This window comes from Raphanus sativus, chromosome 1 (assembly GCF_000801105.2).
Source record: "Raphanus sativus cultivar WK10039 chromosome 1, ASM80110v3, whole genome shotgun sequence".
Taxonomy (NCBI): Eukaryota; Viridiplantae; Streptophyta; class Magnoliopsida; order Brassicales; family Brassicaceae; genus Raphanus; species Raphanus sativus.
Window position 1 is genome coordinate 24,110,095 of NC_079511.1, and position 16,078 is coordinate 24,126,172.

Sequence of the window (16,078 nt, forward strand, 5' to 3'; positions counted from 1 at the left end):
ACTTCATGTTTACCACGGCATAGGACTCAGTCATGTTTATTTTTGTACAATATAGTCCAGAGGATAACATTCTTAACTCTTCCAATATATGTTTCCTCTCGGACTTAATGCAAAGAAACTCAATGCCATCTTTTCTCATAGTCTCAATATGATATCCATTCTTTCGGATATCCTTAAAACTTAATAAGTTTCTATGAGACTCGGGGGAATACAATGCATCACTTATCTCAAATATTGTTCCCCCTGGCATTGAAAATTTCGCTCTACCAGAGCCCATAATAATCTTTGCATTACCAGATATTGTACTTACGCTTCCAGCGTAATCTTTCATTTTGAGACTGGAGAAATATTTTCTATCTTTAATTATTGTGTGCGTTGACGCACTATCCGCCAAGCACATATCTCCATCCAAAGTCTCAAAGTCTGGCATTCTTTCTGAATTTAAAATATTTATAAAACATATATTATTAAACATAAAATATGAAACATGAAACATGAAACATAACATCTATTTTACAAACAAAGATAACGATACTATAATACAGTAGACTTATATCACATCGATCTTATATCACACATCGATATTTTCTGGCTCAACCAGAAAATCTGATACGTCGAGATGAGTATCATCATGAAAGGATGGTCCGGGTTCATCAGAGATGAAATTCGTTTCACCCCCACTCTTCTCTTTTCCCTTTTGGGATTCTCTATACAGATCGGCTAAGTGTCTTGGCGTACGACAAGTACGTACCCAATGACCTTTCATGCCACATCTATAGCAAACCTTTTCTGTTTGCCTTTTATCATCCCGGCCCCTTTCATTCTCTTGGGAGTCCTTTTTAGTTCTTTCATCATACGGACGGAATCTTCTTCCTCGTCCTCTCCCACGACCATGATTTCGACCTCGACCACGTCCACGTCCTCGTCCTCTCCAATTATCATAACTGGATGATGCAACATTCACTTCGGGGAATGGAGCAGATCCAGTGGGACGAGCTTGATGGTTTAACAACACAAGTTGATTATTTTGCTCCGCTACAAGGAGGATTTGCATCAACTCCGAATAACGCTTAAATCCATTCACCCGGTACTGTTGCTGCAGGACTACATTTTCAGGATGGAACGTGGAGAGAGTTTTCTCGATCATATCATAATCGCTTATTTTCTCTCCACATAACATCATCCTTGAAGTAATTCCGAACATAGCGGAATTAAACTCACTTACACTTTTGTAGTCCTGGAACCGGAGATGGATCCACTCGTGTTTGGCTTTTGGTAAGATCACATACTTCTGGTGATCAAACCTCTCTTTAAGAGATTGCCAGAGGTCCCCAGGATCCTCTTTCGTAATATATTCATCTTTTAAACCATCATGTATGTGGTGTCGTAAAAATATCATGGCTTTAGCCTTTTTCTCATCCGACACCGTTTTAGTATTATCGATGGTTTCCAAAAGCCCGCTACCTCTTAGGTGCATTCTTGCACCTACTGCCCATGTCATATAGTTATTTCCCGTAATATCCAGGGCATTAATTTCGAGCTTTGTCAAATTCGACATGATTACTGTATTCATAAAATAATATAAATATAGACGAGAATAAATGCATAATTTAAATGCAGAAATTAAAAGCATAAAATAAATGCAAAAATTAAATTGCGTAAAATTAAATTGCAGAAATTTAAATAACATAAACAAAATTGGGGGTCTAGCCCACCATATGATCCAGGAGTCTTAGACTTCCATATTTGATCATTTTCAAAGGTTTGAGGCGACATAGTCGACCATATTAACCTTTTCTTTTAATCAAGGTTCGAGGAGGCTTAGCCTTCCATTTTTAACCTTTTATTCACGGAGGTAAAACTTACCACGTGTTTCTCTGATCGTGAAGGCTTAGCCTATCTTAACGATCAGCCGGAAAAGGCAACGCCTATCATCCCGGAAAATAAACGGAGAAGGCCTAGCCTCTTACTCCGGAATAATAAATAAAATTTAAATAAATTAAATATATTTAAGACATAAATTTAAACATCACCTCGCTTGCTTGGTCTAAGAACGGTCGGTATAAGAGAGCTCGTCGTGCTGATAACGTGTTGTAAATCTTTTAGGTGAGTAATATATAACTAGAGCTTTATTTATAATTATTATATAAATTATATATTTTGTGTTTGGGAACAAAACGAGAGAGAGGAAAATAAAGACTCTTGATTATTATCACATATGTTACAAGTGAGGGTGATGGTCTATTTATAGGAACAAGAAGTCGGTAAAAGAGGTGGCAATAAGCCACGTAATTGTCTTGGTAACAAGACACGTGATGGAGTGGGCAACAAGTTATTTCCTTGATTATCAATAGATAATCACTAATGAGATAATCCTTATCTTTAACATCAACATTATAAAATGAAAATCACTCTTTTTTTTGTATACTCTTTGCAGGCTCAGAAGAGACACACAATTTTTTTTTAAATGTTTTTTTTTCCAAAAGATATAATTTATTGATGAGACCTTTTATTAATTGCTCTCCTCTGTTGCATCCCAGCTCCATCACCTCTGCAACTCTGCAACAGCAGTTCTTACTTTCTTCACATTTTAAATCATAAAAAAAAAAGAGAGAGAAGAGAAAAAAGAACAAAACTTTCTCTCCTTATCTTCATTTTCGTTTCCCTGAGAAAACCCTGTTTCTAAAAACACTGTTTTTAAAAAAAACTCTGTTTCACCATCTTCATGGAAGGATCTGAAGCTGATAAGCTTCCTCGTCAAGGCCGAAAGGCTCTGTCTTTGAGCGTTTCCTTCAATGGGTGGAGAAAGGCGAACTCAGCCTACAAGTCTTGGGCTATAAAAATGTCTCTTTTGCACAAACCCACATGGCAAAAAGCTGGAATCTTGGAAGCAGTCATGGCATCTACTATAGGATTCAACCAGAACACAGATCTCCTTCTGGGTATTGCTGGGAGATGGTGTCCTGAAACGAACTCCTTTGTGTTTCCTTGGGGTGAAGCAACAGTAACATTAGAGGATGTCATGATTCTTCTAGGGCTCTCTGTTTTGGGTTCCCCTGTTTTTGCTCCTCTGGATGGCTCAGGGGAGAAGATAAAGGCCAAGCTGGAGCAGGAATGGCTCATGCTTAAGACAGAAAAAGTCAGTTCTAGGGTAACTCAAGCCACATGGATGAGGAGGTTCAGGGACAGTGGTGATGAGCTTGAGCATGTGGCTTTCCTTGTGTTGTGGCTTAGCTACTTTGTGTTTCCATCACGGTACTATCATATGGATGATGCTGTTTTCTCAGTTGCTATTCTTCTTTCAAGTGGTGTTAGGATTGCTTTGGCTCCAGCTGTCATTGCACACTTGTATGCTGATCTAAGTCTCTTGAAAAACCACACTTGTGCTTTCACTAGATCTAAGTATATCAACAAGATTGAGCTGAATGCTTTGTTTAAGTTGGTCCAAGCTTGGACATATGAGAGATTCAAGGAACTACGACCGCCCAAACACACTAAGCCGTTGCTAAATGGTGAGCCAAGGTTTGCTCTTTGGGATGACTCGGAACAAAAGATAACAAAGAGCAGTGTGAGGAAGATACTTGCAGACTCGAAAATGGACAGCTTTGAGTGGCGTCCCTAAACAAAATCTTTGGAGAACTGGAAGTTTCCTCGGTTTTACCCTGAGAAACCGATGAGGGTTCAGGTTGATGAGAATCTTGATGATGAACTTATCTCCTTTGCTAGATGCGTCAAGGTGTCTGACCTTGTTGGAATCCACAGTGTGGAACACTACTTTCCCAACCGAGTGGCTTCACAGTTTGGAATGATTCAGGATGTTCCTTGTCGTCCTGTTAACAGGAGTAACCTCTCCAAAGAGGCAGCTTGGGAGGAGTACAACAAGCTTATTGATAGATTGACATTGTACATCCCTTCTCGTTCTTCAGTATCTTGTTTTACTTCAATTTTCTGCGAGTGGCGGAGGAAGAATCATCGAGCTGCTGAATCATTGACACCAAGAAACAACATAGGTGATGGTGATGATGGTACATCTGACCATGTTCCTTCTAGTTCTAAGAAACGGAAGTCAATGAAGCGAGTTTGTAAGGACAGTGAGACTCATATAGTTCCATCAGAGAAGGATGAGGAAGATGATAGCTTGACCATTGGTCAAGCAATGAGATCGAGAAAGAAGAATAAAGCTATGTGCTGCTCATCTGATGAAAACCACTCGTTAGATCCTCCTCCTAAGGTGTTGCCGTTAAGAGAAGCGGTTCAAAAGCTGGGAAAAGAGTTTCCTGCAGAACTCAAAAGGTCTAGATATCTTAGAACACCTACAAATGTGAGACCCGAGATAGCAGATTCTGGTGGATCAGCTTCAAGAGAAGTTCCACTTAATGAGTTGTGCCAGAAGGAAGTAGTGCTGAAGAGGAAGAGTGAGTATTTGGGAGACAATCAAGCTAGTGAGGATGATGAAGATGAGAGTTGTAAGGATTGTTAGGATAACATTACCACGGCTGAGATGGTCATAGACAGAGAGAAAGGTGTAAAAGATGCTTTTGAATCACTTGGAAAAAGAAACAATAGACTTGAGGCAGATAAAAATGATGCATTGATCCGTCAAAAGGTTGCTTATGAGGATGAAACTGTAGCACAACGAGAAGAAACGGGAAACAAAGCAGGGAAGAAGATAGTTCTGAGCTCAGCTAATTGTAAGAACTCTTCAGATCCTCCTCTTGGTGCCAATGGAGGAGGAGTAGTTGACATTGTTGTGTCACTACCAGATACAAGACAAAAGTGTAATGCTGAGATTGGTGTAAATGGAAGCAACACTGAGAAAAAGAAGATTATAGTCGCTGGTGGAACCAAGGAAGCAAAGTGTTTGCTTCATAAAGATGGAGAAAGTCAGAGATCCAATGAGAAGGAAAATGTTGATGGAGGTTTGAAGCAGAAAAATCTTGCAATAGATGAGATACCATTGAACCTAGAGACACGTATGATGAAGGTGGAGAAGACTTTGGCAAAGATCAGAGAATGGAAAACCATAGCAAGAAACCAGGCCAAAAATGGAATTACTGCTTAGGAATGTCACATGTTCTCAACTTTTGGTGTTTTGCACAATGTTTAGGGACTTTCTTATTAGAGACAATTCTGTGAGGTTTTGGTCTGTTTTTGAAAGATCTCTTAATTTGGAGGAGAACCATTACTTACTCTTCTGTTCCATTAAACTATCTCAGCTTCAGATAATATGTCTACTTTTCCACAAAATCTTAGAAAACAGTAAAGTTACTTCTACTAATTGCTGTGGCAAAAAAAGCTGTCCATCTGTTCTTTATCTGTTATCCAAACTAATACAACAATGTGCCTCGAACTTTGTTGTTATTATATAATATCAAATTCCATTTGAGCAGTAAACTGTCTACTAACCCTTAATAATCCCACCAAACTTCCTCTGGCGTAATGTGATAGTTGGCTTGCTCTGATCATTATTCCGTGCCACGATCTTAAGTGGATGAGCTTCTGTGTTGAAAACCCATTCGTCTAATGAAATAACCGATGAAGGCGAAAAGAGAAGGTATAGATACTTGAGAGTCTCAGCTAAGAAGAAGCTTTGCATCTTGTTGTCTTTAGCACCTGTATTGACCTGAAATGAAGAAAGGGACGTTTCATACTGCAAGGTTTTTTGAAAGATGGAAATGGTGTTTTGAGAATGAGAAACTTACATCCTTCAAGCCAACGTATCCAGATTCTATACGAGAGTTCTTCTCAAATGCTTGAAATATATTCCATCCCCACTCTTGATATGTCTTGTTGCCAGTTAACCGCCAGAGGTAAAACAGAGATTCAACAGTTTCTGGTCTTAGGATGTTCCAGGATGTTCCAACACTCATGTCCTGTAACAATCATGTGTTTGTAGGTATGACCAAACCAGACCAACTAACTTACAAGCAGATGCGTAAATAAACTCGTTATACACCAACCTGTCCTGCACTGAAGTAATAATTCTCTCCGGCGAGTTTAGTTGGTGTCGATTGGTAAAAGTTATAACAAGTCCAGGCAAGCTGCAGTGAAGTAGAGAAGAATGATAATAATAAGCAGAGAGCAAAAACTTCAGTGAAAGGTCTAAATACATTTTTGAGATTCTAAATCTATTGTACCTCTTCAGCGAGTGTAAGAAACTTTTTTTCTTCTTCAGGACCATAACCTGATGCTCCTAAAGCTATCATACCAGGAGCAAAGCATGCCAATTCATCCATCTGAACATAACAAGAAAGAAACAATGTCAAAACCAGCAAAACTCTTGTCGTAGAAAGTTTGGATTATATTAGATTTTTTACCTTGTCATTATAACTATTTCCATTCTTCTCTTGTATATATGTAAATGATGAAGGTGTTGATTTCTTGATCAAGCTTAATAAACCTTTCATTGATTTCTCCCACATTTCTCTGATTCATTTGCCAAAGAAAGACTTAGTCTTTATCATTTTTTTGCCAACATAGAAATATTTATTTATATTACAGCATCGAGCTTTACTTACCTATAGAGTTTCACTTCTGACGTTTTGTTCCCTTGCACCCAAACTTTGAGCAAATACTCGTAAAAGCTACAAAAACCAGAACTTTAGTAACCGTTGTATAGCAAAGTCACGTTCAGAAGATCCAACCAACACAAAAAAAGGATGTCTGGTTTGAGAAAATTACCTGTCTCCCATGGCACCAAATGTTGTGGTGGAGTAGGATGGATTACCATTATCCGGATTTATATAGATGGGAAGTAAACCATCCGCGGGGAAGTTCTTATTAAGTTCCGTAATAACTTTCTCTACCTGAGAGACACAAGTAAACAAACTAATCAAATCTTTAGCACCAAATAATTTCTTCAGAATTAAAGACAGTACTAATGGAGATATGTTTCCCCTTTTACACCTACTTATGATACAACAAGTGTTGGACAAAGTCAAAATATTCTCCCATTAGCTGATCTTTAAACCAGACATGAAAGTAACAGAGATATGTACCTTCTGCTGATATTTTGGATCACCTGTCCTCTGGGAAAGGGCGATAAATTCAAGCTGCTCAGTGCCAGAATCTGCAAGAATACTGTCTCCCTAGTACATCAAAAAATGATGCAACAATTAGCTACAACTTACAAAACCAAATGTACTCAATCAAATATATCTAAATCCAAACACATACACAGAATAAAACTGTCAGTGAAGCAAATATAGTTGGTTAATAAACTATAGTTACGATCAACTCTAAAACCATCACTTGTTTCCAGTCTAGGCCTATAAAAAGAATGTTAACTTTTGCATTAAGGGAAACCAAGACACCGTGTTTCTGGCGAGTCTAGACCTAAGTTTTTATACGTGACACTGAAGCATCTAAGAAAGTGGTTAGAACTTGATTTTAAGCTAATAGCCTCTAAGGAGTCTTTTGGGAACATAATCAGGAATGTCAATTAGAGAACAAGACCACCCAGTTTCTGGAGCGAGTTACCATTATCTCTATAAACAAATCAAGTATTAACGGCTTTGAAAGGATCTAGATGAAAAAGACTGAGTAATCTAGGACTCACCCCTGCTGCCCAAGAAGGGTTGTGAGCACTTCCACTTCTCAAGTTGATAATATTGTAAGGTATACCCGTTGGAGTGTTCCATGCAGGTAATAATCTGTCTGCTATATCCTTAGCCTTTTCGAGGAATATTTTGTCACCAGAAAGATCATAAGTACTAAGAAGTCCGCCCACAACTCTGAAAAATAAATAAAGAGAAAGAGCAAATGCAATGCAATAAAATCCTCTCCACATCTTATGTTAATCAAGACACAACTAATAATCCCAAATGATATAACTCTTCCTATGACTGATACAACGAAACAACCAAAGTAAACCTGTTAAAGCAACCTTATGGTTGTTTCAAACATACTGGCGTCATAATCCTTGTCGAAATCCAATGAGGTAGCAACCCACCTGCAAATAAAATACAACAAGCAAAAGAATGTTGGCAGACACTTCAAAAAGCTGGAAGTTAATAATAAAGAAACAAACTTCTCATGAAGAGCCTCCGGTTAGTCACTCACTCTCTGGCTTTCTGAAACTGCTCATCTAGACCCATTATATAGAGCGTATCTAAAGAATCTATCATAGTTGCTCCGAGGCCACCAAAGCTATCAGTGCCATCTTTTGTCCGAGGCTGACAATAAAGAATGAAAGAACAAGAATAACTTCAGACCACAAGCTTTTTTTTCCGAGAAAACGATCTCAACAACAGTACTTGCAGAAGTGCAGTCATATGGAAACTGCTGTAACTTGAGATAACCTCATAGCAAAATGCACCAAATGTCATGAATAATATTGATTTGTATAATCCGGAATCTTCGCTAGATTATATGTAGGCAAGGGTGAAAATTCATTTGGAAAATAATCGGTGTACCTGAAGCTCATCTTTACCCCATGCATACTTCTCATATGAGCTCCAAGCATGGATCATTGCCTCTTTTACTTTCTGCCTTCGCTCCATATCAACTGGATCTTCTGGAACATCCTTCTGAGTCATCAAGTTTTTACCATCGCCAACACCTCTAAGCTCTTCTAACTACCAGAAAATATAGTTAGTTAGCTAAACATTTGAAAAAAGCATTAGAAACCTTATATAGTCCTGAAGATTTAGTAGGTCTTAAGCTACTCAAAGTCCATCTAACACAATGTATTTCCAGAAACGAATGACCACACAGTGCAACATGAAAAACGGAAACAGGGCTCTAAGTTGACTAACAAAATCACTGAAGGCTATAGAGTACGAGAAGAAAATAACATATCTTACCATCTGTTCCAGCCTTAAAACCTCTTCAGTTAACTTAATAACTTCAACCTGAAAGACAAAAGACTTGTTACACATCAGCAGTACAACGGTCACAAAAGAATCATCCACTTCCTTGAAACAAAAGTATCATCACTTCTGTTCTGTCTAAGTCAAGCAAATCAACAAACGCACATAATAGTTTCTTTAATGAATTGAGCCATCAATCACAGTTCTTTTCTAGCAAGGCACCATCTTCCTTGTGAAGTGACTCCTATAAAGATGTCACCTTTCTAACTTCTAGACCTAAGCTAAAAAGGTAACAAACCATACAAGTCCTAAAACACAAGCTATAGAATTAGATTATGCTTACCACCAACCTATGATACTGGAATTGTCTCTTAGACAGAGAGAGAGATTCAGAGTTCTATCTAGATTCCATAAAGAGACAAAACATAAGCTACTTCAGAAGATTCGGTCAATCCTAGAACAGCCTCTTAGACACAGAGAGATTCAGAGTTCTGTCTAGATTCCATGAAGAGACCAAAACATAAGCTACTTTATAAGATTCGGTTATGACACTAGAACTGTCTCTTTAGACACGGAGAGATTCAGACAAAAGCATACCTCATGTTCTCTGGCAAGATTGATACGATCCCAAACCACCATGGAAACAGAGACGAAGACAATGAAAAGCAAAGCCAAACGTCTCGGCCTTCTAAGGTAATACGCTGGATTCAGATATTTGCATACCCCAGAGCCACTAATCGATCTACTTCTCGCCATCTCTCTCTCTCACTCACTCAGCAGCAAAAACAGAGTCGAATTGGGAAGTCAGATTCCATGAAACAGAGGAAGAAGAAATCGAAAAAAGGATTCAACTTTGCGAATCCTCTCAATGAGATGGAAGAAGAGACGAAAGCTTTATTAAATGAATCGAAGTTACAGATCCGATTTAAGATTTAGCAGGTCGGGTTGACGAAGAAGAATAAATGTAGAACGAAACAACAAACAGTACATGAAACACCAAAACAATCATATATTTACTTATATGGTCCTTTATTTTATTTTTTTTAATTAGTCAATAAATAAAGATAAACTTTATTAACAGCATTTTTACAAAAATTGTCAAATAATTAGCACAAAATATATAAAATGATATTCATTAAGAAAAAATAATTTTCTCGACTTATATTTTGTTGAACAAAAAGAAACTAAATGATAAACTTTAAAAAATAAACTCTAAATTTTTAAAATTAAATTCTTGATATACTATCTTTTTACATTTTGTTATTTTGAGATATTTTATAAAATAATATATTTATTTAAAGTTAAATGATAAAATGATAAAGGTCAGTTCACATCTGTCAAGTCAAACAGTGATGAAGTTGCGTCTGCTGGTTCTAGCCGGAGTTCGAATCAAACATGGGCTATAGAAAGTACCGAGGCTCATAATCGAAAAATCTCGTGAGTTGCTAAATGTTTTGAGTTTAACCTAAGGTAGAGATCATGTGTTTGCTAAGCATCTTAAGAAGTTGTTCTTGCATTCCAAAAACATTATAGAGATATCAGAACTCTGAAAAGTTATCAATTGATTCAATGTCAAGACATATACATTACATTAGCACAGCCATACTGTAATTGTGAACACTTCTTCCTTCGAATTTCTCTGGAGCCTGTAAGATGCCGGCACTGTAGAATCGAGGAGAAGTCAACTCCAATGATGCGTTGTGGACCTAAAGGGCCAAGAACACTTTGCAATGCATGTGGATTTATGTGGGCGAACAAGGTAAGCCAGTACTTACCTATATATTTTGCTCGTTTTGTAGTAAAATGGATTCATCGATTTGTCTGTCTAAGTGACTACACATAATCATAGATGCTTTTAGAGACTTATCCAAAGGCGCTCCTCAAACAGACAAAGATCTTAGGTTAAATAAGAGTAAAGTAAGTAAGTCACACCATCATGTTTTGAACAAATAGTTTGTTGTGCTAAAACGAATTCATCCTTCTTCATATGTACTCAAAGTTCATTATAATAAGCAACATCCTGATATATCTTGTTGCAGGATGCAAATCTTGAGGCTGATCAAATGATGATGACAGTTGCTAATGACATAAGCACCTCACAGTCACAGTGTTGGCTCTTATTACAAGCAAGAGAATCTGAAACAGAGTTTGATCATCTCAGGTGATAAACTGAGTCTGTCACGATATAATCTTGGTGATAATGCTCTATTATGTATAGTCTGTCATGATTCAAAATGCTTCATAAACTGTTGTTGCATTGGTCCACCAGACTTCTGATCCAATGTTGCAGTCTCGGTTGTATGCAATTAACTTTTATTTAAGATCTTAGCAAAAGAGTGTGCTCCTTATATCCAGGGTTTCGGGACTTAGAGCATTTCCAATATAAAATTCTAATTTTTCCTCTAAAATATAGTAAAAATGAATATGGAATAAAAGTGCTCCAAGTCTTCAATCCCACTCTATTGTTCACTCCATAATGGAGTCCTGAACAAAAAAAAACAGAACTCTATTTATAGAGTAAACTTCAAAATAGAGTGATATATGAAGTTGAGTTGGATCATTTGTTACTCCATATTCACTTTATTCCATTTTGAAGTAAAAAATGGAGTTGAATTGGAAATGCCTTTAGCTCCATGTAAAGAAAATCATGGTTTTACATCTTAAATGCCTCAAGTCAAACTTATAATCAACAGAACGAAAATAAAAGAAAAATTGCTTGTGATTTTTCTTTGTTGTCAACAAGACTTGTGATAAAAAGATTTTTTTGACTTCGTGATAATATTAGCCTATAGAAAATTGCTGAAAAGTATTTGATTAAAAAAAATTGCTGAAAAGATATTTAATTGCGACTGTGACTGCTTTCTTTGTTTTCAAGGGCATACAAGATTTTCTTTATAATATCACAATTGTTCAGAGATATTTTTGATTCCATGCTTGTTTTCATATGAAGGAAATATGCTCTTGAAATTTCAGGAATTATCTTATCTTGTCAAGAAAATCTGATATCATGTTTTAACCTTTAAAAATAAGATATTTGGCTTATTCAAATTTGAAACACCAATTACATTTCTTAGATATTGTATATATAACACTTCAATGTTTTAAGAACATTCACATTGATAACTTTAATCAAAAATTCTATAAAATTATATTAAATTAAAATTTTTAAATATAAATACATGTTAACATTATTATTTTATTAAAACAGCTATCAAGAAAATATTTATAGAATTTATATTTAAATAGAAAAGATATTAATATAATCAATACTATTAAAATAGGAACATAACTTATTGATATAGGTGTGGTCCAACTATTTTAATATAATTATTAAAGCCTCTTATTAATCGTTTAAAAATATATTATACAAATAAAAACACAAATATAATTTAAAACATAAATATAATTTAAAACATAAATATAAAAATTAAAATTTTTAAAAAATGCAAAACAAAAAAATGTATCCGCACTTTTAAAAGCGGATCATAATCTAGTTTTATATTAAAACTCAGAACTAATACAAAATGATCATTCACTTTTATTTGTTCATTTGTGAGCTAATCTTTTAAATAGGTTAAAAAGCAGGATATTCTTATATATATATATATATATATATATCTTTGTGGAGAATTTTTTTTATGAGGAATATAAATGATTTTAGTATCCTTATTTTATTTACTTCGTTCAAATATCTATCTGAATTTTCTTTCTATACAAATACCTTTTTTTTTTGAACACTTCTATACAAATACCCTAAATACAATATTCAATTTATGTTATTTTGGTCTAAAGATAAAATTTTTCCTCAGAACTAAAAAGAAAAAGAAAAAGAAAAAGAAAAAGAAAAGAGAAGAAAGATATTTTTTTGCTCGTCTTCTTAACTTGATGGGCAACACGCAGAGAGCATCGTAGACTTACTTCCGCCGAGCGAGCCCTATCACACCACAAACTCAAAATCAACTTCCTCCTTTCACAACCCTTAAACCTTTTTCTTCACAGCTCTGTTTCCTGTAAACTGATTATCGAATCCCCTCTTCTCCGGGAACAAAAAGCAAAGCTTTCTCCTTTCTTCCCGGAAAATATAAAAAAAACCCAAACTTTGCATGCTCACAGGACTCTGAAATGCAATCACCGCATCGCATATTCTCTCGGCTTCTTCTGCGTTCTCCATTGAAGAAGGGTTACAGCAGGGGAACAAGTGTCGGCGGCGGCGGCGGCTGCTCACTTCACTTGTTGCTGCAACTCGACGAGAGAAACGACGGAGCTGCTGTAGATTCGTCTCACCGGAGTTTCAGCTCTCTAATCCGTTCCAGTCCGCAGCTAAGAGGGTTTCTTTTATCAAGTCGAGGTCTTGGCGTGAGATGTTCTGTTTCGCTCGATAGAGATACTACTACTACCCTTACTGATTCCTTCTCTTCTCACCGGAGTATGTTGTCTCCTTTTGACCTTAAAGTTTTCATTTTTATTAATTAATTAATTGTTAGTGTGCTCTACTGAGTGGTACTTGGTGTTGGGTATAAAACAGATTTCTTCACTCGGGCTAAACAAGTGAAGAGGATTGAGATCAATGATCAACATAGGTAATGCCTTGTTTCTGTTTTCTTGTAATGTGACTAGCTGTACTGGTCTTGTTTAAGTAATCTTGTTTGGTTTTCAATTGGGGCTGTGCTATTAATGGTTGTTTTCAAAAAAGTGCAAAACTTTTATCTCTTGTTGTGTCCTCATGAAAAAAAATCAGTTTTTTTCTTTTTTGGGTAGAATACGATGTTAACTAGCTTCTTTTTGGGTTTAGTTTCATAGCTTTTGTTGTTAAGTGACATATCATGAGAAGATGAATCCTTACATTTACCTTTTTAGCTAACTTCTCTGCTGGTGAAGCTCTCTAGTTTTATCTTTAGTTGGTTCTAATTTTTGAACATCTTGCAGTCAGAGAGCTGTCACTACTGCGCTATGGTGCAATTTCCTTGTGTTCTCGCTCAAGTTTGGGGTTTGGTGGACGAGCTCTAGCCATGTCATTATGGCTGAAGTTGTTCACTCTGTCGCTGATTTCGCTAACCAGGTTTGTTGCTGTTTTATGTCTTTTTTAGCTTTCTTTTTTGTGTCCAGTTTAGTGTATTAACTATTGGGTGCAGAAGAGGAACTGATACATTTTGATGTTATAGGCACTTCTTGCTTATGGGCTCAGTAGCTCAAGGCGTGCACCAGATGCACTTCATCCGTGAGTCTCTATTAATCTTTATATAACACTATTCGGTAGTGGACACAGAACAGCTTTCTATTGTTTGAAAATTTGTTAAACCAAGTTTGTTTCCTTGCTCAGATATGGCTACTCAAAGGAAAGATTTGTATGGTCTTTGATATCTGCTGTTGGTATCTTTTGCCTTGGGTCTGGTGCTACCATTGTTAATGGAGTACAGAACTTGTGGACTTCTCAGGTAATTGGCTCGGAACATTATCTGCTATTTGATCTTTGGGTTGTTAGATAGTTTTGTACATTTTCTCTATGCTGTTTTTTCATCAATTTTTTTTTATAATGTTGCTCAGCCACCTCCAAATATGGAATATGCTGCTTTGGTAATTGGTGGCTCTTTTCTGATTGAAGGTAACAAGTTTTTTTTCTTACGTCACCGTCAAGCCTACACACTCAATGCTGTTTGTTAATAATCTTGTATGTATTAAAGGTGCTTCGCTTCTCGTTGCAATTCAATCTGTCAAAAAAGGGGCTGCACAAGAAGGCATGACCATTAGAGATTATATATGGCGTGGTCATGATCCTACTTCTGTTGCTGTTATGACAGAGGTATTACTTTTGTATCAGTTTTTCTGAATATATTCAAAAACAGAGCAATATAATGTTGCTAGAGTAAACCATTGAAAGTCAATGCTAAATAATATCATGTATTTGATTATCTGTTGGTCAATACTCAATACTGTATACACGCAGGACGGCGCTGCAGTGACAGGTTTGGCAATTGCTGCGGCATCTCTTGTTGCTGTCAAAATGACAGGAAATCCTATTTATGATCCTATAGGATCTATTGTTGTCGGAAATTTACTTGGAATGGTACGTTCTCTACTTAATTTCTAATATTGTTTATACATATATATATATACACATACATATGCTACGACCAAAGAGCATGGACTTTTACTAGGTGGCTATATTTCTCATTCAACGGAACCGACATGCCTTGATTGGAAGAGCAATGGATGATCAAGATATGCGTAAAGTTCTTCATTTTTTAAAGAACGACTCGGTACATATTTCTGCTTCTTGTAACTCAGAAATCTTTTACATATAATAGCTGCTAGGGTGAAGTCAATGATGGAATTTTTGGTGTGTAGGCTGTAGATGCTTTATACGATTGCAAAAGTGAAGTGATTGGCCCTGGATCCTTCAGATTCAAGGCTGAAATAGGTGAGTTTCTTCAACTGTTGAAAGGTTTCCTTGGCTTAGCAAGAAGAAGATAAAAAGGCAAAACCTTAAAAGATTGAAGTATTAACTGATATATGCAAAACAGATTTCAACGGGCAGGTTGTTGTCCAAAACTATCTGAAGAGAACTGGGCGTGAAGAGTGGGCGAAGCAGGTAACTAAAGTTGCAGCCTTTATCTCACAGTTGTCTCTTTTTAGCTGATGAGCTTATGTATGGTTACTTACTTCAAAATTTCTGATTATTGATGGTGTATTTGCTCAGTTTCGCGAGGCTGCAAAGAGGGGAGACGATTCTGCAATGCTCAATGTTATGTCAAACTACGGTATCCGCCAAGTTCTTTTACTTGTGGATTTGTCATAGTTTTATGTCCCAAGTTTGAAACAAAACCTGAGTAATATCATTGTTGCAGGTGAGGAGGTTGTAACGGCTTTAGGAAGCGAAGTAGACCGGTTAGAGAAAGAGATCCAAGAGCTTGTCCCTGGAATCCAGCACGTTGACATCGAAGCACACAATCCTATAGACCAATCTCTACTATGATCTGAAACTTTCTTCCAAAGGGTCTGAGTTAATCGATACATTCCTCTTGGCCTCGAAAAATGGAAGCCACGAGTCTGACACTCTTGGAGAAATAGTTAAGAGTGTTGTGTCAGGTTTCTGATTTGGAAATATGTGCTGATGAATTCTTCTCTGTCGCGTTTTTTGATGTTAAAAACTCTCATAAGTGTAACTTTTAAAATTCTATGCACAACAAAAAGCTTGTTGTAGTGACGCTGAGTTGTAGTTCAGATCTTCATTGTATTTTTAGAATTTGAATTTGAAGTATGCTCTGAGT

The 16,078-nt window shown here is 36.5% G+C and overlaps 6 protein-coding genes across 6 annotated transcripts; 4 read left to right on the forward strand and 2 right to left on the reverse strand.

Moving 5' to 3' along the window:
• Positions 1-571: 571 nt before the first annotated feature.
• Positions 572-2,172, reverse strand: LOC130497744 (uncharacterized). The gene is made up of 2 exons (XM_056990833.1): positions 2,034-2,172; positions 572-1,563 (listed from the first exon to the last, which is right to left on the reverse strand). Exon 2 carries the CDS (start codon positions 1,556-1,558, stop codon positions 572-574), a length of 987 nt encoding a protein of 328 aa, XP_056846813.1. The 5' UTR covers positions 1,559-1,563; positions 2,034-2,172.
• A 309-nt stretch (positions 2,173-2,481) lies between these two features.
• On the forward strand, positions 2,482-3,634 carry LOC108813495 (protein MAINTENANCE OF MERISTEMS-like). Its single transcript, XM_056988477.1, has one exon. It carries the CDS (start codon positions 2,726-2,728, stop codon positions 3,620-3,622), a length of 897 nt encoding a protein of 298 aa, XP_056844457.1. The 5' UTR covers positions 2,482-2,725; the 3' UTR covers positions 3,623-3,634.
• An 867-nt stretch (positions 3,635-4,501) lies between these two features.
• On the forward strand, positions 4,502-5,062 carry LOC130496424 (uncharacterized). The gene has a single exon (XM_056988485.1). The coding sequence runs from the start codon at positions 4,502-4,504 to the stop codon at positions 5,060-5,062; it is 561 nt and encodes a 186-aa protein (XP_056844465.1).
• A 207-nt stretch (positions 5,063-5,269) lies between these two features.
• LOC108813503 (mannosyl-oligosaccharide 1,2-alpha-mannosidase MNS1) lies at positions 5,270-9,783 on the reverse strand. Its single transcript, XM_018586080.2, has 14 exons — positions 9,408-9,783; positions 8,805-8,852; positions 8,415-8,576; positions 8,062-8,174; positions 7,886-7,951; positions 7,559-7,733; positions 6,999-7,088; positions 6,682-6,806; positions 6,519-6,584; positions 6,318-6,426; positions 6,138-6,236; positions 5,961-6,041; positions 5,703-5,873; positions 5,270-5,623 (listed from the first exon to the last, which is right to left on the reverse strand). The coding sequence occupies exons 1-14, from the start codon at positions 9,564-9,566 to the stop codon at positions 5,402-5,404; spliced, it is 1,686 nt and encodes a 561-aa protein (XP_018441582.2). The 5' UTR covers positions 9,567-9,783; the 3' UTR covers positions 5,270-5,401.
• Positions 9,712-10,975, forward strand: LOC130497745 (GATA transcription factor 28-like). Its single transcript, XM_056990836.1, has 5 exons — positions 9,712-9,721; positions 10,133-10,247; positions 10,464-10,573; positions 10,660-10,727; positions 10,850-10,975. The coding sequence occupies exons 1-5, from the start codon at positions 9,712-9,714 to the stop codon at positions 10,973-10,975; spliced, it is 429 nt and encodes a 142-aa protein (XP_056846816.1).
• A 1,675-nt stretch (positions 10,976-12,650) lies between these two features.
• On the forward strand, positions 12,651-16,068 carry LOC108814794 (metal tolerance protein C4). Its single transcript, XM_056988487.1, has 13 exons — positions 12,651-13,236; positions 13,336-13,390; positions 13,737-13,869; positions 13,973-14,028; positions 14,131-14,245; positions 14,355-14,412; positions 14,492-14,610; positions 14,755-14,874; positions 14,966-15,067; positions 15,156-15,228; positions 15,332-15,399; positions 15,508-15,568; positions 15,656-16,068. Exons 1-13 carry the CDS (start codon positions 12,933-12,935, stop codon positions 15,781-15,783), a joined length of 1,392 nt encoding a protein of 463 aa, XP_056844467.1. The 5' UTR covers positions 12,651-12,932; the 3' UTR covers positions 15,784-16,068.
• Positions 16,069-16,078: the final 10 nt, after the last annotated feature.